The 23,472-nt window shown below is 41.5% G+C and overlaps 1 protein-coding gene across 1 annotated transcript in view; it reads right to left on the bottom strand.

Annotated features, from left to right (window-relative positions):
* The window catches only part of LOC103186576 (G protein-coupled receptor kinase 5), a 110,463-nt gene that overhangs the window by 71,793 nt on the left and 15,198 nt on the right, over positions 1-23,472 (bottom strand). Inside the window, exon 2 of the mRNA XM_042336600.1 lies at positions 284-379. Coding sequence (XP_042192534.1) covers positions 284-379 — 96 coding nt within the window. The remainder of the gene's footprint in view (positions 1-283; positions 380-23,472) is intronic.

The raw sequence follows: 23,472 nt of genomic DNA on the forward strand, positions 1-23,472 counted from the left end.
CATTGCGGGAGCCAATTTGCAGGAAGGCAAAATAAAGGAAGCTTAAGTTACTTAAGATGACAGATGACCCCGGGTTATTCGATTCTAACATTTCAAGGAATTAAACCACTCAGATAGAGAGAGAAACTGCACCAAACTGAGTGCACTCCCTTTCTTGACTGCTTGGAACACAAAACTATTTGTGACTCTTTCAGGTTTCACCACTGGGTGTTGGGGGAAGGGGAAGTGAACAGTATCTTTTGAACAAATAAGGCAAAGAGACTACAAAATGTTATTTACTCACCTATGATTTTCCGTTGCTCTTCACACAGACTGATGTGAGGAAACTTCAATATTTCCTTCCACTTTTTACTTTTGCCTTTGCGCTTTCCTCCACCTCCTGCACATGAAAACAAAAAACATTTAACACAAAGGCCCGAAACAAATGGCTTACAACCATCTCAAGAAGTGCAACTTATTTGACTGATACATTAAAATCCCTCTTTGCGTTCATGCATTCATATAACACCCTTCATACAGGGTAATGTCTTGGGAGCGCTTCACAAGAAAAATTCATAACTCCTCTTCATAAGGAAAAAAAAATTCCACTCCTTAAGTACGTCTTGGGAAGCTACATGTTCAGTCAATCTCTTGAGGGAAACACACGCCTCATTGTATTGTCGATCCAACACCAGCTGTGCACAATTGGTTGCCGTGTTTCGCCCACAAAATACACAGTCAATTCACTCTACAGTACATTCCGTGAAGTGCTTTGCGTCGTCTCGAAGACATGTTCAGGTGCTATATCAAATGCGAGGCTTACTATTATTTTTAACAATGTTTTATGATCAACTCAAATAATATTGCTATTATTTCATTGAAACTCCCACAAGTACACAGTCATTACACTTTACAGGAAATCCTGTGAAACGCTTCGAGATGTCCTCCGAACGTGAAAGGCGCTGTATCAATTGAAAGAATTATTATTACTACTACTACTATTGGTAATAAAAAGCAGAGTGTTCCAGTGTCAACATACTCAATCAAAAGTATCCAACGACTGCTTCAACCCACAATTACAAACCTCAAGATATTTACATAAAGAGGAAAGAATATTATGCAACTAATTTTTTTTAACTTCCACCGTTTATAAGTTCCAAACGCTTCACCAGGTCAACTACTGACTACTGTCCCACAGCACATCCCGTCAACAAAATACCCTCAGCACTTGCCATGTGCCTTTCTGAGGTCTGATTCCTAAAGGCACAGGCACTGTACAGCCAATTCAAAAGATCCTGATGTTTAGTTAATTGGAGTTGGACAGCTGCCAATTTGCTATTTTCCTCCTTTTTAACTTACAATAACAACAACTTGCATTTACACAGCGCCCTTCACGTGGGGTTTGGACCCCGAGACCTTGACAGTGGCAGAACCTGACCCCGAGCCAGGAGGAGAGGGAGGGGGGGGATGTGACCGTAAGCACGATCAACAAGGAAGGTCTTTAGGGCGGGAGGGGGCAAAGGTGGAGGGATTGAGGGAGAGAGTTCCAGAGTTTCGGGGCGCAGTGGCTGAAGGCACGGCCACCGATGGTGGAGCGGAGGGGACGAGGGACAATCAGGAGGCCGGAGCCAGCCGACCGGAGGTCGCGGGTGATGGAATGGAGGGGGAAGCAGCTCGGAGAGGTAGGGAGGTGCGGGGGCACGAAGCGATTTGAAAACGAGTGAGAGGATCTTTGAAATCGATCCGTTCAGTAATTGGGAGCTCGTGGGGGCTTATATTTCAGCGTAAACAAAATTTGTGCTGGTATTAACTCTTGCTTTCTTTTGCTGCAAAAATTCAGATTGGACAGCCTTTCGTTCGATAGTAGTATGCCGACTGTAAGGACTGTCTGCCAGTGATAACAGGTTGCCATGGCGGTGGTATTTGCAAGATAGTGGTTTCACGTCACTCTCTACCATGGATGAAGTAGGTTAAGTATTAATGCCACTTAAATAGCATTTATGGATTTTCTAACGTTTACACTTGAAAAAATAAACTGCTAGATGTCGGCTTGGCTCTGTGGGTAGCAATCTCATTCACCTCTGGGTCAGAAGGTTTGAGTTCATGCCGTATGTTGGGATTTGAGCTCGTATTCAAAGGGAACAGTGAATTGCCAGATGTTAAACCCGTTTGGCTGGGCATCAACTATACTGTGATACCGTTTCTCCTAATGTCCTGAAAAGCCATTTTCCAGATTAATTGGGCAATCATCTCAAGACTTGTTTGCGGGACTTTGTTGAGTGCAAAATAGCTGCCGTGCCTACAAGAAAAAAGTCACTCCACTTTGAACTCTAAAGATTTTAAGGTTTTTTTTTTCTCTTACTTCCATTTTCTCTCTCAGTACATTTGCAATACAGCATTGGAATGATTTTCAAATGCTGAAATCGTAAGAAATATCAACTCCTGCACTCTGAGTTTGACCCTGGACTATGGGGAGGGACAATTTGTACCTTGGCTTCAACTAGACCTTTAAGGAATCAATGTTCAAAGTCAGGGTGCATATTAATTTTCAAGTTACTGGCAACAATGCAGAAATGTTTCATGGCTCGGGCGATGATCTGTCCAAAGATTACAACTTAAGACTTTTTTTCATCCAAATTCAAGCCCCATTGCTTACCTTAAATTCCACATTCGTAAAATAGACGACGAGAGCCAAGGAAGAAATTATTACTTGGGACTTTAAGAGCAAGATTAGATTCCCCCTCTCCTCTCTCCACCCATTTCCAGAAAGCTCACTACCTTGGAAAAATAGATATAGTTCATAATATTATAATAATAATAATCCTTGCATTTGATGGGAGCGCTTTTCATGTCTTCTGGACGTCTCAAAGCGCTTCACAGAATAGACTGTAAAGTGAACTGACCGTATATTTGTGGGTGAATCGCAGTAGCCAATTGCGCACAGCAGTGTCCCACAAACAGTCGTGGATTGAAAATGATCAATGTATTATTGTTTTGTTTTGGAGGGATTATTATTAGGCTCTGTGTGGAGTGAGGAAACTTGCTCTAACCACTGAGCTACAGGACTCCACATTTGGAGATGTTCTGTATAATGCAAACCCAGGTACGACAACACTAACCTGTATTTATATAGTGCCCTTCATTAGGGGTAATTTCTAATTTCCTGCTAAGAATGAGTGCCTGTACTTTAGCACCAAACGCAACAACCTCGTTCAAATAAGTCCCGGGAACGATGGATGTGAAAGGTGCAAAACCTTATATTATTACATTAAGTGCTCTGAGACGCTGTCCGGCTGGAAGGGCGCTATATAACTGCGAGTTGTTGTTGTTATTGTAGATGGAATGATCTTCAGAAATTGTCACCAATGTTGGGCAGGAGAGGGAGCTTCACTATGTTATCTCACTGTATCTGTGCGGTGCTGACATTCAATGCTGAAATAGTAAAATAATAATAATAATAATTTTTGCAACACTGATAGATATCCTTGATTCTGAGCACAGCTTTTATAGAAGAGAAAGAACCCAGACGATTCCTTTATAATTACTTGCTACAGAGAGTGGCGAATAAGTGGAATTTGTAGAAGACATTGAGTAAGGGATGTGAGAGATCGGATGGAAGATATTTTTGATGTATAACTTTGGACAAGGCCGGGTAAGACTGATCAGATCCTGCCAGTTATCCCATTGCTAATTAGATGTGATTTCTACTCACACAATAATCCTCATGTGCACCTCATGAACTGACCTCATCACCATCAAGCCACCTTCACCCAATTTCCCATCAGATTACCATCACCCTTTAACCAACCAACAAGCCGATTGCGCACAGACAGCAGCGTCCCACAAATGGTGCGGATAAAGCACTCTATCAAATGCAAGGATTATTATTATTAATAATTATTATTAACAAGAAAATAATTCTCTGTAGCCACGATCTACGCGGGGTGCAATTTGGAAACAAAACCATATGGAGACTTAGCACGTTCCATCACATTGCTCGGAACATGCATCCTGAAGCTATTCCTCCTTAATGTGGTATATCAAATGCAAGGATTATTATTATTACAAACACCTAAATTCTCCAGTCTGGCTGCCAGAAATACTCTCTGCAAACAAACCACTTGAAAGGCGTCCAACACAAGAGGCAGCACGTGCCCTTCGCAACCTGCTCAAGCAAGGGCGTGAATTCTGAAGCATTTAAGAATACGTGTGACCACCATACGTAGAAATGTCCACATAGTTTGACCTGCAATTCATTACAAAGGGAAAGAGCGGTCACTGTTAAGATTGTTCCAATTTGTTCCTGCAGTTGCTTACCTCAGTGGGATTGTGACGCTCTTCTCAAAATATTTCAGGTCACGAAAGGAGACTTTTGTTCTCGTTTCCAGCTCTTCAACGTCAATAATTAAATATGGTTTCTAGGAGCCAGGCTGAGGTTTTCAATGTCTTAGTCAAGGAGTTGGTACAGTACAGGACTGGAGTTACCGGCAAAGCACAAGACTTGAGATGTCTGACTATTCCCAAGACCTTAGCTGTCTTTGGAATGTTGGCCATAATAACTATGTCCTATCAAGGTCCTAAGATCACAAGATTGGATCAGACAAAGATGGTCCTTTGACGCAGTTAATCTCCTCCTTACAAACTACCCACATTACTGTCCTCCTGTCACAGTATCAAGCGGTTTATTTTGTAAATAATTCAGCGACACAGTCCTGCAAACAGAAATGTACACACAAAGTGCTCCCTCCACACAAAGGCACTGGGGAGTAGATATGTGCCTGTGTTTATGTTGCTGCAGAGATTGTTGGCAGATCCTTACATTTTCCAGTCAGTTGCTTTGCCTCAAAATAATGACATCTTATTAATCGATGAGCCAGTGACTAGAGGTCATAGATAAATATACAGTCAATTCACTTTACAGTATATTCTGTAGATGTCTCAAAGACATGACAAGGGCTATATCAAATGCAAGTATTATTATTATTATAGATATAAGATAGTCACAGGAAGAGTGAAAGGAGATCTTAGGAGAATGTGTTTTACCAGACAGAGTTATTGGGATGTGCAATGCCCTGCCAAGGAAGGTGATAGAGCCAGAATCCGTTGTGGGTTTCAACAGGGAAGTAGACAGGTACGTGAAAGATAAAGGCTTGAAGGGATATGGGGATAGGGCAGTGCGGTGGGATCGAACGAACCGCTCACTCTGAGAGCCTTTGTAGACTCGATGGGCCCAATAGCCTCCTTCTGCTCTGCAAATTTGTACGATTCTATGATGTTCCCTTTTACTAACGTACTGTGCTTCAGCCAGAGTGGGCCAACCAGGAATCGAACCTATTCCACTCGCCCTAAAATTCCTTCAATGTGTTTTCTCCAAATTTAATAATGCAGCTTCCTCATGTGACAGGAACTTGTCTAACCCAAATAAGTAACGAGTAAACAGGCTGTGAATTAAGCAAATGGCGGTCGCTTGCTTTGATGTGTAGATTACTCAGAAACCACATCCACCTAACCAACACATCTCATTAGAATTAGTTTCCTGTTAAGTTCAGGTATCTTGCAATTCAGGATATTCTGTATGATAAAGAGGTCACAGGGCTTTCTTGATGACTGACTGCCCTCTCTCACACTTGAACTCAACAGGAAATAAAAGACAAGATAGAAAAGTCGTTTTCTTTCCTCTCCGAAGAACAAGTGCTGCGTATTGTTCTTGGTAAAAAATCACGTTTAAAACAAACGTAAACCACAAAGAATTAAACTAGAAACCAACACGCATCCCATGTTCGGAAGAGAACAACAACCTTTTTTAACCATTTTTGACCAAAGTGATAATAAATTGGTCACTCAATCCACCACTGTTTGTGGGAAACTGTTGTACGCAATTGACTGCTAGTAAGGCGCTCTATCAAATGCAAGTATTATTATTATTATTATTGCATAACATTAAATTGTTTACAACTACTTCAGGAAGTAGTTACTTTTGGAAGCAGAAAGTGTTGTTTGTTTCAAGAAGAAATGAAATAGATTTCTGCTATAATAACAATAATAATGTCTGGGGTTAGATACAGTATATAGTTTGGGACACAACATGTCAAGCCAGGATGGTGGAAGGCCAACTCGATGGACGTTGGTTTTCCTTTGCCAGCAAATTTTTAGGTTCTTATGATTCCAGCGCCTCGGGATGTCCTCCCGACGTGAAAGGCGCGATACAAGTGTAATTTTTGTTATTATTGTTGATTCAAATCTTTCTCCAAATTTACTTTTAAAATTAAGACCAGTCAACGAGATCCAATCTTTTTCCTCCTAAAAAAACCCCCCACAGCAAACTCGGATGGTGCTGGAGAATTCTTTTTTGGTTTTCCTTGTTCCACGGACTCCTTTTTATCTTTCTGCTTGCACCAGTGAAGTGACTGATGATCTTATTTCAACTGCAATGGACTGATGCGTATTTCACTCTTCCCAGACGATTCCCTTCCCAGTCCCAAGCAACAGCTTGGCTTGCATCCAATCTCTCTCTTCCCACCCCCCACCTCCTAAGCTTCCACCACAACCTTTCCGGATTTCTTCACTTTATGAGTACGCCCATGGCTATCTCCTTATACATATTCCTCTCTTCTTCCAACGTCCAAACAAATTGTCTTAGGACTTTCTTCTGTCTCTCTGGATCCTTACAGTTGCAATCATACAATCTTTCCATACACGCCCATTTTGATATTTTGTTTTGCCCACAAATATACAGTCAATTCACCTTACAGTGTATTCTGTGAAGCGCTTTGAGACATCTAGATAAGGTGCTATATCAAACGCAAGGATTATTATTATTATTACTCACTCTACATGATTTTAGGCACAGTATCACCTAACCACTTGGACTTATCTTATTCTCTCCACTACTCTTTTAAATATTAATGGTGTTCAGCACAGTGGGTCNTTTTTTTAAGGCTCCTGTTAAAACAATTTTGCACTTTCCGATTGAAGACATTTATGTGTGAACTGGCATCAGTCCGGTTCAGCTGGTAGCACTCTCAACTGCGAGTCAGAATGCACCACATTGAGAATTTTGAACCCACAGTCCAGGCTGAGCCTCCAGTGCAATACTGGGGTAGCCCTGCATTGGCGGAGGTGCAGACCTTTGAGAAGTTAAACCAAGCTGCTGTCTGCCTGTTTAGATGAAAGTAAAAGATACCATGGCACTATATGAAAAAAGGAACTTTTTGCTCGGCGATTGGCCATTCACGTCATGGCTGCTTGTGAGGGAGGTTGCCGTGTGAAGACTGTCTCCTGCATTTGCCTACGATAACAGTCACTGCATTTTCCTTCGTGAGAGTCGTCACAAAATTCTAATTTGTGAGCTTTGCACTTTCTGGTGCCACGAGTTAATAAGACATGACCCAGTTTCAAAAGAATGCAGCCAAGAGGAAGTTAAAATCCTCTCCAGTTCGTTTCCATATCTGAATTGATTTCGATTAAAAAAAACACAAGCATCCGATCCCCCAAATAAATGCAACTACATCTGATTGTGTGACCGTCTCGAGTATTTCCATAAACAGGTAGCGCTGCATTCTTTAACATGAGTCACGTCTCCTCATTGAGCTGCCACAGATCAGAGTTGAGTTAGCAAGTGTGAAGTCCAAAAGGTGAGCAACTGGGACTGTTCAATGTCTGCCAATACTTTCACAAAAGCTGCCAGCCCAGGCAACTTGGGTTTGCAAACAAACAAACAGCTCTGGGAGTGGCTTTTCAGTCTGAAATTTAAATATTCAGAAAGACTAAAATTTGACTCAAGTTCAGGGTCCGGATAGAATCGTTGAGTGGAATGTAAAGCGCAGCTATTTGGCAGCTTGTAACTCTTTCACCAGCTCAGTACTCTGGTGAGTCACGCTTCCATGTTGGGAGGATTGGGGCCTTTTCTGTGAGATGCTGCTGTGTGCCCACAATTGGCTGCCGCGTTTCGCCCACAAAATACACAGTCAATCCACTTGACAGTATATTCTGTGAAGCGCTTTGAGACGTCTCAAAGACGTGATAAGGCGCTGTATCAAATGCAGGGATTATTGTTATTATTATTATTATTATTATGATCAACGAACCCGGATTGGAATGGAAGTGACTGGCTGACATATCAGTGCTGTTACATCCTCCGACTCTTCTGCCCTTAAACCTTCAGTGAAGGCTCGGTGGCTGTGTGTCCAGCCAACCAACATGTGTGCAGGTATGTGGTGGTGTCAGGAATGACATGCATTTGCATTCTCTATCAAAAGTAGGCGGTAGGATCTTTCTGAGCTCTTCGATTGGCAGATGGTAAAATCTAGGAAGGCTCCAACTCCTACCGTTAACACCCGTACATCAGACGTCACTTGTTAGTGAAAATATTTCGCTTGGAACCAATGCAAAGCATCAACACTCCTTCTGATCTATAACTTATTTTTGAGCGTTCAACAAAAATGCCACTTTCGCGGATGATATCCACGGCAACGTGTAAACTGTCAAACAGTGCCTTAAACTACGACAAAATCTGCATTGATAAGTCAATAAGACTTCAGAATGTACGCGCGGTCTGCAAAGATCACAGAAGATTAATAATACAAACGGGGGAAACTTGTCTAAGCACATTAGGCTGACAGCGACTCCCAATTCATTTAAATAGATTTGATCTCTTGTTTCAAACACGGATGGATGTAATTCCGCTGGGTGTTCGCACGATGAAACGCACACGTTGCTGCCCCATGCTGTGCTTACAAAGAAATCTTCCCTAAAAAAAACACGCAAAACAGAAAAATACATCCGCAGACTTTCAGGGGCGTAACAATTTTGCCAGATTCTCCATCGGTTATTTGCAGAGAGTTCAAAAGGTATCATGGGAACTTGAAGCTAGCAAGATTCCAAGAATAAAAAAATAATGTGGTTAAAACAAATACAATTTAAGATTTTTTGTTTTAGGAAAAAGCACATGGAAATGATCAAAAATGAGTACGTTGTTTTATGGGTTGTTTTGAAACAAGCAGACAAAAAAGATCTGACATGATGAAGCTCAACAGGACCAGCTTTATGTTGAGTGCTCCACGAACAACAACACATTAAATAACTGGTTACGAAATAGTTTTTTTTTTTTGAACAGCACTTATAGCCCACAAAGCCAAGTATACCTTGATGATCTTCATTCGCTTCCATTAAAAAGTGAAATCGACAGGATTTTTGTTTTGTCCATCCTGCACTGTCGTTAGTCATTGTCCGGCAGTTTCACAAAATACAAATGAATATTTATTTTGAGGTTTTCCTTTCAATGCATGTTCTTCCCTATGGTATATGCTCCCCCACATCACACACCCACTTCTGGCTGAGTCAGGCGCTGACCTGAACTGAGGCTCAAATCAACGCTGCTCTAAAGTTGGTTAGTGAAAAACAAGAAGAAAAAATCCTTGCATTTGATGTGGTGCCTTTATCACATCTTCGAGACGTGCTTCACAGGATATACTGTAAAGTGAATTGATTGCATATATTGCGAGCAAAGCAAAATGTGCAATCAAATGACTATTCTACTACCTAAGGAAAATTTCCTCAGAGATGGGGCAGAGAGAGAGTGAGACAGGTTTAAAGAGGATGGACCGGGAGAGTTTTTTGTTTTAAAAAGAAAAACGAGCAGTCTTAAGGAGTCAGCCACCTCCCGTCGGGTTGGTGAACGCTGGGAGTCACGAGATGCAACAGAACTGTTGTTTCAAGGGCAAGAGGAAATTCCAACAATGGGCCAAGTGAGCTAATTCAAAATATACAACATTAAAATCATAAAACAAAACGAGGGCTAGGATTTGGGACACGGTTCCCTGGCAGTAAGCTAGGTTATTGGGAGGAAATCAGGGCTCAGCTGATTTCACTTACAAGTTTGCTTTTGTTCAGCTAACTGTAGAGGGTAAACGTACACGCAGATTATTGCCAAGCTAAACAGTCCTTGGCCCTTACAGGAATCATCCTTTGGGCCGTTTGACAAGTTCGACCGCGTCCATCTACAGAGCGAACATGAAATCGCTGATACTAGATACAAAGGAAGCCAGGATACATAATAAGTATGGCACCACGCAACAAGGGGACCAACTGCAATAACTCAAGCCTTTTGTAGTTTAAGGAAGAATGTGTGTGTGTTTTTGTTTTAAAAAAATGAACATTTACATCTTACAAAGCCAGCAATTTTGTTGATCCTTCACCCAATTGATCAAAAAAAACCTTGCTTTATACACGATGTTTGTCATTATCTTGTACAATACTCAGCGCCGTTTCAAACAAGATAAATAATTTATGTCGGAACATTCCTCCCAAAAGTTCGCTTTCGAAAACAGTTTCAGCAAAAACGGAAACTGGATGTAAACATTTACAACATAGTGTTCATAAGTCTAAACAAATATTTATACAAGACTGAATTTTTTTGAAAAGTACTGTAAAAAAAAAATCCAAACCTGATATTACTGTAGAGAACAGGTCAGTAACGTGACCTTATGAAGCACCAGATCTACATTATCTTCGGGCCGTATTTATTCAAACGCATTCACTTGCACAAAGTGTCATGGGAGGGAGGGTGGCTTTTAAGTGTTTGAAAAAGAATTTTCAAAACAAAACCGCCACTTACGCTACATAATGGCGAATAAATATTCTTGATTTGCTATTGCGCCTTTCATGTCAGGATGTCTGAAAGCATTTCAGAGTGTTTACTATAATGACTGTGACTATTTTTTAGGCAAGCACAGCAGCCAATTTGTGCACAGCAATGTCCACGACCAGCCTTGAAGTGACATTTGCCTGGGGAATACTGGCCAGGAAAATATTCCCCCAAAACAACGTCAAGTATTCCCCCAGTTCGCAGCAAACAATCCCGACTTCCATGCCTCTACACGTACAAATGGGAATAGAATTTACAATCATTTGACACTGAAAATAAGCGCTACTCCTGGGTGAAAGGTGGAGGAGGATTTGATTCTGGGTTCGTACAGTATCGGGCTAAAATGTGCACGGGTATCAAGGGCACGTACACACTTCCAAACAATAAATATTCCACACGCAGAGTACAAGGATGAAACATAAAGACTCCATTTCACCCATTGAGCAGATTGTCTCCACAAACCATGGCAAAGTTGCCCTCGGGTTAACTCTATTCAACCTCTCCCCATCCCAAAGGGGAACGAATCCTCAGTAAAATCTCTAAGAACATAGAAACTCAGCCACAACCTGTGAAAGTGAGGTAAGGTAATTGAGCGAAAGTCATGACATCATTCCAACCCACACACACACTGACAAGTTCAATTCCACAGATGATGCATCCAAGGTCCCGGCCAAAGATGGAGTGTCGATGACTCAGAGCATTTAATCACACCAAACTATTTCTATCCTTGCTCTTGCTCCTATACGTTTATCCACTTTTTATTGTTGAAGACGAACAGGAGTTAATTAACATAGCTTGTGTTGTGGTTTTACTCTGTACGTTTACTACTCAGATCTTGAGGCTTATCTTGAGGCTTGTTAATTCTGTCCTCCTGTTCAGCAATCTCGGGCAAAGTTAGAATATCCTCACCTCTCGGTGTTTTGTAAATGCGAATCGTACATCTTCTGAAATAGCCTCAATTTTAAAGAAAATAGTTATATGTGAAATAAATAATTCTTGCACTTGATTGAACGCCTTTCTTGTTGGGTGGATGTCTCAAAGCATTTCACAGGAGTTACGGTAAAGTGAAGCGACTGTGTATTTTGCAGGTGAAGGATAAAGTTGTACTTGTCACACAAGTTCTCCTTCATAACTTGTCTGTCATCCTTTTTTCAACACATTTTTTGTAATTCGGGTCGGGCTCCCGAATTTGACCTGTTATTCAGTTTTTCCCATGAACTGTACTCGGTTAAAATTGCTAATTTCCAAATACAATTGGAATTGCCTAGTTTCACCCACAAAATTTATAGTCACTACACTTTACAGTGTATTCTATGAAGAGTGTTGAGACGGCTCGAAGTGATAAGGCGCTATATCAAATGCCAGAATTATTATTATTACAGTCAAATGTTCTCTGTCATTTCTCTGACTATCCAGCAGTTTTTTCGTACAATGGACAGAGAGATGTACTTTTCCCTGGTTCTTATTGTGAAATGCAGTCGGTGACATTAAGGTAAGTTGACGACCAGGTCAAGAAGACATAGATTTCGAACAATAAACACACAGCAAATAGAAGATGCATTCCACAAAATCTGCCGCAAAACTTACAGAACCCTCACCCCCACCACATAAACAAAAGTGCACGGTATTTAAGAAAAACTCAGGAATGTATTGATCGATATTTTTTTTAAAAAGATTCGATGTTTCGAGTGAACCATTGAGGACCCGCACATCCATTTCAGGCCGTGATCATCTGTCATTTTGTGCAACACGTACGAGCTACTTTTGTCTCAGCTTGTGTTTGTGAACAATAGCCAGGTGTACGTTGGAGCGAGGCGACTGCACAGATGAGGCAGCCACTGGTGTAAAGAACAATAGATTTGTGATTTGGCCAGCTTCACTGAACAATGGCTGCTTGACGTCAACTATGCCAAAGTTGGGGAGAAATCAGAACATTTTGATGGAAGAACGTCCAGTTTACAGGGCTATTACACACAAGGTATTTCTCACCCACAGTCTCTTAAGAAAAATGATGAGCTCATAAATTTCAGCAAATTTTTACGACAAGTCAGATGATGAGGTGTTGGGTTATAAATCCACATTCGACCGAAGTGCAACCAAAGCTACATTTCCCAATAAGTATTAGAAGCCTTTAGCTCATTTCAAATGAGGTGATGTCCATTGGTAATCTATCGGTGAACTACCCCCACGATTGATTTTGAAATTAATTTCCACAAAAAACATAAAACATTTCTTTCACGACAGCTTTAGACCCAACAGGAATTACAGCAAAGTTCAATTAGGGTGTTAACGAAATGGCCATTGTCTACCTGGCATTGACAAGCCTCTATATCCCTACCAAAAAGATAGATATACTGCCGAGGGCTACATTCCTGACGGTTAGAAATGCAGTTGCTTTGTTGATGGCGTAGCAAGCAAGTAAAGGTAAGTTCATTACAATCAGCCAAAGTCTTTCTGACTTAGGGTACTCGCCTTGCAAGCGAGAGGACCCAGGTTCGATTCTTGGGCAGAGAGAAACCCTTTTTACAAAGAGAAAGCGGATTGCTTTCTGGTGGTAATAATCCCTTCAAAAAAAAATAATAATTTGGTCATTCAAACCATGACTGTTTGTGGGTCACTGCTGTGCGCAATTGGCTACCTCATTTCACCCACTAAATACACCAATACATCCAATCACTTTACAGTATATTCTGTGAAGCGCTTTGAGATGTCTCAACAAAGTGATAAGGCTCCATATCAAATGAAAGGATTAATGTAACAGTGGAGTTGCTGCTACATTGAGCAAGAAACGTGGGAACTCATTTTACCCAGCAGTAGTAAAGTACCACAGGAGTTGCGTGTTTTAATTGGGTTCTCCAATCTTACGCTTACATTTACAAGTTTATGTATCTTCTGAAAAAAGATCATGGCTTTAGGCAAGAAAAATCTCCTTGCTCCTGGCCATCGTGCCATGCATAAAGCAAAGACTGAAGTGGATCACTATTTGTTAGGTCAGAGTATTAAGGGATATGGGGCAAGGGCGGGAAATTGGGTTTGAAGTACAGATTAACCCTGATCTTATAGAATGCCGGAACACGATCGAGGGGCCGAATGGCCTCCTCCTGTTGCTATGCTTCTAAGTTCAGCTTCAAATTTAGAGCCATGTTTCTGGAGTCAAGTCACGAATCCAACACGTCCAACTCTCATCTGGCCAGATACCAATTCATTGGCGACAGGCTCGAGGGTGCTCAAGCTCCTTGAGGAACAGGCAGGTATAAAAAGTACAAGCATGGGATAAGACAGATGCAAGCGCTTTACGTTTCCATCTACTGCCAATGGTCGAAGCATCATCTTCTGATTATCCACCGAGCTGGGCAGAAATGAAACATCCACGGTTGCTGGTGACTGGGGTGGTCTGGTCAGGAACGCTGGCTGCAATGTTTGTCTTGGCCGGACAGGCAGCTCAAGATTCTCTGGTCAATGTGGGAGCTCTGGAATTGATGTGTGGGTTTTGCACATCTCCTGGTGGTGGGTTGAAACACCTGAATGAAGCTGTGGTAGTTACTGCCGGCTGATGAATTGGAGAGAGCAACAATGCTGTTGACTTAGTTGATGATTAACCGATTGTAAAATATTGCATGAACAAACCCCACTGAAAATGAGTGGAACTGCTCCAAAACAGCCCTGGACGGACTTACTTTCTTCTTTGTACAAGTTTCAGAAAATTAAATGGGGTGTGAGCTCCTTGCCCAGATTAACAAGTTGTGATACAGAGATATTATTGAGTGCATAGTGTAAGGAAACACCCCCTGAGCCTTTCACCAGATGATAGCAGCGCACAGCAACACTTCCTACAGCACTTATTTAGAAGGTGCTCAACTCACTGCATCATGTCATCTAATTAAATCTAAGTTATTTCCAGTAACCTGCCGTGAAATTATTCTTTCTGCATTTTTAATGGCAAAGTAAATTACCGAGCTGCTCGATTTACCAGACAATTTACCATTTTATGATCACACTAGACCGAGTTGAGTTCCCCTTGCGGTCTGGTTCAGCCCTTGAAGCAGTTTTGCTAATGTTTCTCACAGTCATGATTTACGGGTGTATTTTACATTTCTATGGAAAAGGCTGAACGCGTTGAGCTGTAATACGGGATAAAACCCTGCAATTTGTTTGCAGCCGGCAGCTGGTTAGATGCTGCACAAAGTACAGAATACGTCAGAGTAATTCTGGCAAAATCCTAGCGCCATTTGAAATATTTAACAGTCTGCAGTATAGATGATCTGCTTCAATCCAGATTTGCCTAAAGCACTTGGTTGCACATTGTGATGGAAGGACAATAACACTTGCAAAACAATATACAGTGTACGTAAAAGTTGTTTTAAAAAAGCTACATTTACACCGAACCGACGAAAAATGACCACATTAAGAAGTGTGCAGAGGATTTCAAGTCAAAGTAAATATCGTGAAGGGTAAGAAGTGCTGCGCTAAAGACGTGTAAGAACAGAATTGAGAATGGCTGCAATGGCCCTCGTGGGCATTAAATAGCGTACCAACATCACCTTCCATTTATATAGTGTCTTTCACATAAAAAAATAATACTTGCATTTAATATAATGCCTCATCACATCTTCGAGAGTCTCAAAGCGCTTCACAGAGTATACTGTAACGTGAATTGACTGCGTATTTTATGGGCAAAATGCGGAAAGCAATTGGGCAAAGCAGTGTCCCACAAACAGAAGCGAACAAATTATTACTTTTTAAAGGGATTTTTACCCCTGAAAAGCGATTTGCCAATCGACTAACAACCAGGATCCTACTTACTGCTGGGTAAACAGAGCTGTGTGTAGAGTAAGGAAACTTGTCTCAGGTCTAAGGGGGAAAGAGACAGAGACAAGAAGCTCAACTTTATGGTATTAAGATTGAACTCGAAAGCTCAAAAAATGACACTGTATTAAATATTAAAGTGATGTTGGATAGAGAAAGTGCTCAATGTTAGCAAAGATTTGTGGCTTTTATTGCTGACATTAAGTATATATATTATATATGTATTTATACACAAAATTCATTAAAACCTATACAGTATTTGGTTAAAGCTGCCATTACAATTCTACAGGGTACAGCATTTCTTTTCAGCACTAATAGTTTCCAGGTTTAAACCTACTTAATATTTGAAGGAACATTCGACCTTCAAAGGTTCATTGATGATATCTCACATTAAATGGATATTTTACTCAACTTAAAAGCTATTGCAAATGACTTTACTGATGGACCCATTAGAGTACACAATAAGCTTCTTCCTCATTGCACAGGATGAACACAGACCACGCTGGTAATTACATTACGAAATGTTCTCCAAACAGGGAGTGCAGCAAAGGGCTACAAGAAGTCAGGGCACAGAGCTATGAGGAAAGATTGGTTAAACCTAAAACTTGAAAAAAAGACTGAGAAGTCTGCTTGACAGAGGAATTTAAATTCCGAAGGGTTTGAAAAATTGGGCTCCAGATTGAATTTTTCTGCCACATAGAAAATTCAAGAACGACAGTTATAGCTTCAGTATAAGTGCAAATGAAACAGCCATTAGATACGTAGACTAAACTCCTATTATAGGTTGGAGATTAAGGCAACTGCAATGGTTTTGAAAAGAAACCAGACAGTTTCCTGGGAATTAACAGGATTTGGGAGTTCCTTCAAAGGATGATGAGATGGATGTGCTGAATGAACCTTTTGGGATATGTTGGATAGTTAGGCTCGAGGCAAAACTATGGTCTACTGCTGCCTGACACAAGATCATTGTGCAATCCTGTATCTCACTCGCCTCACAAGCGAGAGGTCTGGGTTCGATTCCTGGATGGGGCAAAAGGTTGGGCAAGTTTCCTTTACTCCACACGCCTCTGTTTACCTCGCAATAAGTAGGAATCTAGTTGCTAGTCAATTGTCGGATCGCTTTTCCAGGAGTAATAATCCCTCCAAAAAGTAAGAGTGATGCCATTTGGTGCACAATAATAATAATTTGGTCACTCAATCCACGACTGTTTGTGGGACACTGCTGTGCGCAATTGGCTGCCACGGTTCACCCACAAAATGTTCAGTCAATTCACTTTACATTACATTCTGTGAAGTGCTTTGCGACGTCTCGAAGACAAGATAAGGCACTATATCAAATGCAAGGATTATATTATAATTATATATTATATACACGTCACAAAATAAAAAAGAGATCCTCTCACAAAAGTCAAGATGAGTTGGGGGGCCAAGAATTTTAGCATTAGCACCAATTATAATATGTTCCTGGAAAGGACCAAACATGTTAACCTGCTTTACAGAATTGGGAATCTTTTCACAATACAAAGAGAATTCGAGTCCACTTAAATATAACAAAACGGACATAGTTATTATTAATAATAATCCTTGCATTTACATCAGGAGGACGTCTCAAAGAGCTTCACTGTTCTATCAAAACATTACCTTTGCTGTTTGAAATGGGTTGATTTCACAAGATAAAATAATCGACTTGGAGCCAATGGTACCTGAACCATGGTTATTGATGAGGCTGCAAAATGAAAAACCATAAATGCCACCACCACAACAACAACAACTCGCACTTATATCGTGTCCTTCACCCGGTAGCATCCCGGAGAGCTTCAAATTCACTCTGACGGGGGTTTGCATTGATTTAGGAGGTCAGATTAACTTCCTGAAATTCAAACAAGAGGACATCCTATAGAAGTCATTTGGGTAAAGTGTTGAGCGAATAAATAGAGGAAGCTTACTCCACCTGGTTGTTAAATCAGCAGGAAGGAGGCATAAATGTAGAATTGGTGCCGGAAGAGTTAAGAGGGAGGTTAGAAAAAAGCCACACAGAGAACATGGAATGAATTAGAACATGGAATGCTCCACCACAAAGTGGCCACTGAGGTTGAGATCCCAGCATTTAAACTGGAACTACAGAAACGTTTAAGTGGACGTAAAAAAAAGGGCATGTGAAAAGGACAAGGAATTAGGATTAGCACAGATAGCCTCAAGTTGAGTAGTTTTGGCTCAAATGGGCCAAACAGCCTGTTCCTATGCTGTAATTCCATCTGGCGTGAGGGGTGCTATATAAATGCAAGTTGTTGTTATTGTTGTAATTTGTATGCTCCTATACATGTATTGATGAATCTTTGTCAGTAATCAATAGGGTATAAAACTGTCTGAACTCGCGTTGTATAATCTTGGCTCCACATGTTTTTAAAGGAAGCCTCTTCATTCTTGACTGACTTGTGCTCAAGTCGTGCTCACCAGTTTAAATCACAAATCACCTTCCTACATTTCCTGAAATACCTCTACAATTGTTACCGTTGTAGTCACTGTTATCGTTCTGGTCTCGCCGTGTCTTCCCCGATTCCTCTGACACTAATTGCTGGTTGCCACCAGTGCGCCTCGTTCCACCAAACACGGATGGGAACACCGTTTGAAACGGGCGATGGATCAAGTAAAACGTCAAAATATAGGTCATTTCTTTTTTTAACTGCGCTCGCATTCGAGACAGAATGCTTTTCATAATGTATTACACTGACACTGAATCCTTGCAACAAGCCCATTCCGTCAGCCTGCCTGAAGGAAAAGAATTGGAAGACGACGATTTTTTTAAAAGAAAATACTACAAATGTAGTTTGTGAAACACGACCCAGTATAAACAGCCAAGTTACACAAGTATTAAGCCTATCATTTTCACGCAGGTGTCTGTCCGGCTCACGTAGCCTCAGAAACAGAAAGTTGGAGGTTTAAGCCCCACGGCAGAATTTTGACCTTATAGCCTCAGGATTATCACTCCAATGCAGTCACGGCTGGAGCTCACAACACTGCATTGTCATGGGAGCTGTTCTTCAGATAAGATGTGGAAACAAGGACTCATCTGCCTGTTCAGGTAGACATCGATGATTGAAAGGAGAAGTTTCTTCCAGCGTCCTGGCCAACATTCCTCCAGATAACATGGATTGTTTTTCTTCACGGCTGTTTTGCTCGACATTAACCTGCGCCCAACAATACGCGGCTGTTACGTTTACCCGAAAACTCTTTGTCAGGCATTCTGAGCCGTTTCGATCACACAATCAAATGGAATTATTAAAATAGGTCTTTTAAAAATTGACCCACAAACCGATTTCGTGACTGTTTGTGGGACGCTGCTGCGCGCAATTGGCTGCTTCATTTCGCCCATAAAATATATAGTTAATTCACTTTACAGTGTATCCTGTGAAGCGCTTTGAGACGCCTCGATGACATGATAAGGCACTGTATCAAATGGAAGGATTATTATTATTATTTCAATGCAGGAAACATGCATCCAACAGATGTGGAGTTACCTGGAGAAGGGGTTTTGATAGATTCGAAAGGGAGAAACTGTTTAACTTGGCAGGTGGGTCAGTAACCAGGGAACATAGATTTAAGATAATCGGCAAAAGAACCAGAGGGTTGATCAGGAGAATTTATTTTTACACAGAGAGTTGTTACGGTCTGGATTGCACAGCCTGAAAGGGTGGTGGAAACAGATTCAACAGCTCTGGCTGTGTCTAGCCACTGAACATGTCACCATTTCACAAAGCGAGTCCCTGCGGAATAAAGGCCTTTTTTTACCTCCTCACGTCAATGCTCTTCCTAACTCTACTCAAGGCATTTGATTCTTTTCTCCCACGAGGGATATTGCTTCATAGATGTCAGGTTCTCTAAGTTACCTCATCCAAACGGTTATTATTCACGCGATGGGAGTCTCGACAGCAAGACTATTCAACCGTGTTGGAGGAATGGTAATCATGCCTGATCCATGCTTCACTCAAAGCCCTTTCACCTCACTCACCTCATTCTCTCAGGCCACTCAAGTCCGTGGCAAAAAAGTGCAACGTCTACTGAGATCAGTAAGCTCTGCGCGAGGCCAGCAATCAAACCAATGACCTTCCCAGTCTGTGAGGGTAACGGCTGGTTGAATAACCAAAACACAAAATACTGCACATGCTGGAAACCTGAAACAAAAACAGAAGTCGCTGGAAAAACTCAGCAGGTCAGGTAGCATCTATGGAGAGAGGAAAGTGAGTCAACATGTCAACCTGGACTCGAAACCTTGACTCACTTTCCTTTCTCCGTAGATGCTGCCTGACCTGCTCCCAGCGACTTCCGAGTCATTGGGAAAGCCAAGTAAGCCCATTACATCCTGTGAATCTTAAAACAAATGTGCACATATGTATATTTTAGAAAATTTAAACCCATAACATAAACAAGGTACTCAACTGGACTGGGCCATTTATGAAATAATAAAGTAGTAACTGATTGAGACGTATAACTCACTCACTGAGCCTTTGGGCTTTCCAAGGTCTGAAGTCACTTGTAATTTTTCAGTAAACAACTGAGCCCTGTCAAACATCATTTATTGCAAGATCTTTCAATTAAAGAATTAGAAGATACTTGCCTACCCTTCAGTGAAATGGGATGTACTTAAGGACTTTAACCCTGCAGCAATGACAACTGTGTAGACCTCTGGAAAGCAATCCTTGACATGTATGACACTCTGAAGACACTTCTTGCACAAAACAATGTAAGGCCAGGGGGAGGAGGGGGAAGTGAGGAACATGCGATGTTACTGGTGATTTAAGAGACCTCTTTAGTGTGGCTAAAATTCATGAAATCAAATTCAATAAGATCTTAAAAGTACCATTGATGATTAGCCATCTTAAAGAAATTATATATATGATAAAATATAAATTTGCACAACTGCCCCATTGAAAGACCTTTGGATTCATGCATCTAACCCAAAATGGTACTGTCAGCACTTTGTTGGAATAAATAATTAGCAGCTTTGGATTTGAAATTTCCTTTGAACACACATCCAAAAATCAATCTATGTCACCCATAAGAATCCATGCATTTCATACAGCACCTCATCACGTCACCGAAACGTCCCAAAGTACTTCACAGGAAGTGAAATCTCAAAACTTTAGTATCTAAACATTATACTGCATGAATTATACAGTCAAACCTGTTTTCAGTAACCATTCAGGGCACTGACTGGACTAAAGTAGCTTTATATAATAATAATAATCCTTGTATTTGATATAGCGCCTTACCACATCTTCTAGCCGTCTCAAAGCGCTTCACAGAATATACTATAAAATGGATCGACTGTATATTTTGTGGGTGAACCGCAGCAGCCAATTGCGCACAGCAGCGTCCCATAAACAGCCAGGGAGTGAATGACATATACAGTTTACACTCCTTGCATTTTTGATATGGAACCTTATCACGTCGTTGAGACGTCTCAATGCACTTCACAGGATATACTGTAAAGTGGGTTGAATGTGTGTTTGTAGGAGATGAAACAGAAGAATTAGAAAACAATTATAGCCTAAAACAACAACAACAAGATTCCATTTATAGAGCGCCTTTCACGTCAGGAGGACGTCCCAAGGCGCTGCACAGTTGGGTCATGACCCGAGCAGGGGGGAAATGGTCAGGGTGAGGGGAGGGAAGGAGGGAGAGAGGAGGGGGGAAATGGTCAGGGTGAGGGGAGGGAAGGGAGGGAGCGAGGAGGAGGAAGAGAGTCGAGAGGGGAGCTGAAGGCACGGTCAAAGAGAAAGGTTTTGAGACCGGCCTTGAAGGAGGAAAGGGAGGAAGCAAGGCGAAGGCACTGGGGGATGGAGTTCCAGAGCCTCGGGGCTCTAAAAGGGTAGTTCTGCCCCCTGACCCACACCACCCCAAATTACTTGAATAACCCTGTATTGAATTTAATCACCTTTGTCAGTTCCACACATCTCATCACCTACAGCACTGTGATCACCGCAGCCCCCCCACTTGTGAACTTTACCAAGTGCAACAACTTTTGACACTTGAATGGTGCCCTTATTCTTTGCAGTTCTTGCAGGTTACAGCATGCAAAGGCTTTAGTGAACTGATAGGAGAAAATAAACTCCAGATCGTAGGAACAGCAAGCAGACTGGCAGCAATGTACATACAGTTAAACATTTGCAGTCAGTCGCTGAGTTACTTAATAATAATAATCCTTGCACTTGATATAGCCTTTGAGACGTCTCAAAGTGCTTCAGAGAGTATACTGTAAAGTCAATTGACTGTATATTTTGTGGGCGAAACGCGGCAGCGAATTGTTTTGGCTGCCGTGTTTCGCCCACAAATATAGAGGCAATTCACTTTACAGTGTATTCTGTGAAGCGCTTTGAGACGTCCAGAAGACGTGATGAGCCGCTCTATCAAATGCAAGGATTATTATTTATTATATACCCGAGAGAAAAAAGATCTTCAGAGAAATTGCCAATGTTGCTTCGACACGCAACTTATTAAGGTCAAAAAAAGGCAAAAACCTCCAAAGAGATTCGACTGCAGAAACTTTAATCTGAAAGTTAATCTCTGCAAATTGCAATAGTGCTTATCTCGATTCAAGGCTGCAAAAAGCAGTAGCCACAATTTGAAACATGCTGTTCTTAATAACATATGACTTAATATTGACGTGAAGCAACTAAACAGGATCTGGTCATATGTAAATCTGCCTCGTAGTGCGTTAATTTGTAGAACCCCTCAATCTTGATTTGAACGGAACACATTGGTGGGCCCCAGAGAGGGCACTTTGGAACCGTTCTCTTCCTTCTCTCCCACCCTCCCCAGCCTATCCCCGAACACAAATCACACCAGCGACAACAAGCAGTCCAAAATGTGAAACACGTTTGAAAGTAATTTGGCGAATTTAATGACCTTAAATTGTTGTGGGACGCGGCTGTGCGCAATTGGTGCCCGCATTTCGCCCACAAAATACACAAGTCAATTCCCTTTACAGTGCATCCTGTGAAGCGCTTTGAGACGTCTCGAAGACGTGATAAGCCGCTGTATCAAATGCCAGGATTCTTATTATTATCAGCTGAGTGTCGACCAGAATGTTAAACTTTTGTCAAGTGATATAAAACGGCATTGGGTTTCCGCTACTAGATGGTAGGCATAGATGGTGAAGCTGTAAATTGCTGTGATATGCGGAAAGACGCTGGAAATCTGAAACAAAAACAGATGTCGCTGGGAAGACTCAGCGGGTCAGGCATCATCTATGGAGAGAGGAAAGTGAGTTAACGTTCCTCTCTGTGGAGTGCGTTCCTCTCTCCATACGTGCTGCCTGACCGGCTGAGTGTTCCCAGCGACTTCTGTTTTCATTTCAGACACCAAGAGTGAGTCTTCAACACACATAGTGGGTGAAACTTTCCACACGTGACTGATAGGTCAGTTAATATTGTTGAAAAAAGTGGCCACATGTGTTAATCATTGGCAAATCTGCAAGAGTACTGGAGTCAGGAACTCTCTCTCTCTCTCTCTCCCTCCGTCCCTCCCTCCCCCACCGCCACACACAGTTTTCAAACTGGTTTGCTCAGAAGACTCCCACATTGTGCATTTTGCCATCAAAATTGGGGTTCAGGTATCTGCTGACAGGTTTAACTAAACAAAAAAAACCTGCACATGTCAGAAAGAGAAAGAAGAGTGAAGGGTGTGTGAATAAGAGAGAGAAAGAAAGACAGAAGGGGGAACGAGAGTAAGACATACGAACAATCCTTGCATTTGGTACCAATCCAATCAAAGACCTCCGGTGGCAATACAGGTTGAAGCTCAAGTCATACCTGAAGCTCAAGACAGAGTTAAAGTCTTTCATTGCTTCGGAAAGTATTTCTAATGGAGTTTAATGATCTTTATGTGCAATGCTCTTTCTGATGTGCTGCCAGCTGACTGTATCCTTCAGTATATACTGAGCACTGTTGGCAGGATGACAGCAAACACAGAACTGTCTTTTGTAGTTTATCAGCTGTCTACGCACTTCCTCATAGGAAGGAAACTGCCAAAATATATCCATT

The sequence above is a fragment of the Callorhinchus milii genome, unplaced genomic scaffold, assembly GCF_018977255.1.
Source record: "Callorhinchus milii isolate IMCB2004 unplaced genomic scaffold, IMCB_Cmil_1.0 Scaffold7, whole genome shotgun sequence".
NCBI lineage: Eukaryota > Metazoa > Chordata > Chondrichthyes > Chimaeriformes > Callorhinchidae > Callorhinchus > Callorhinchus milii.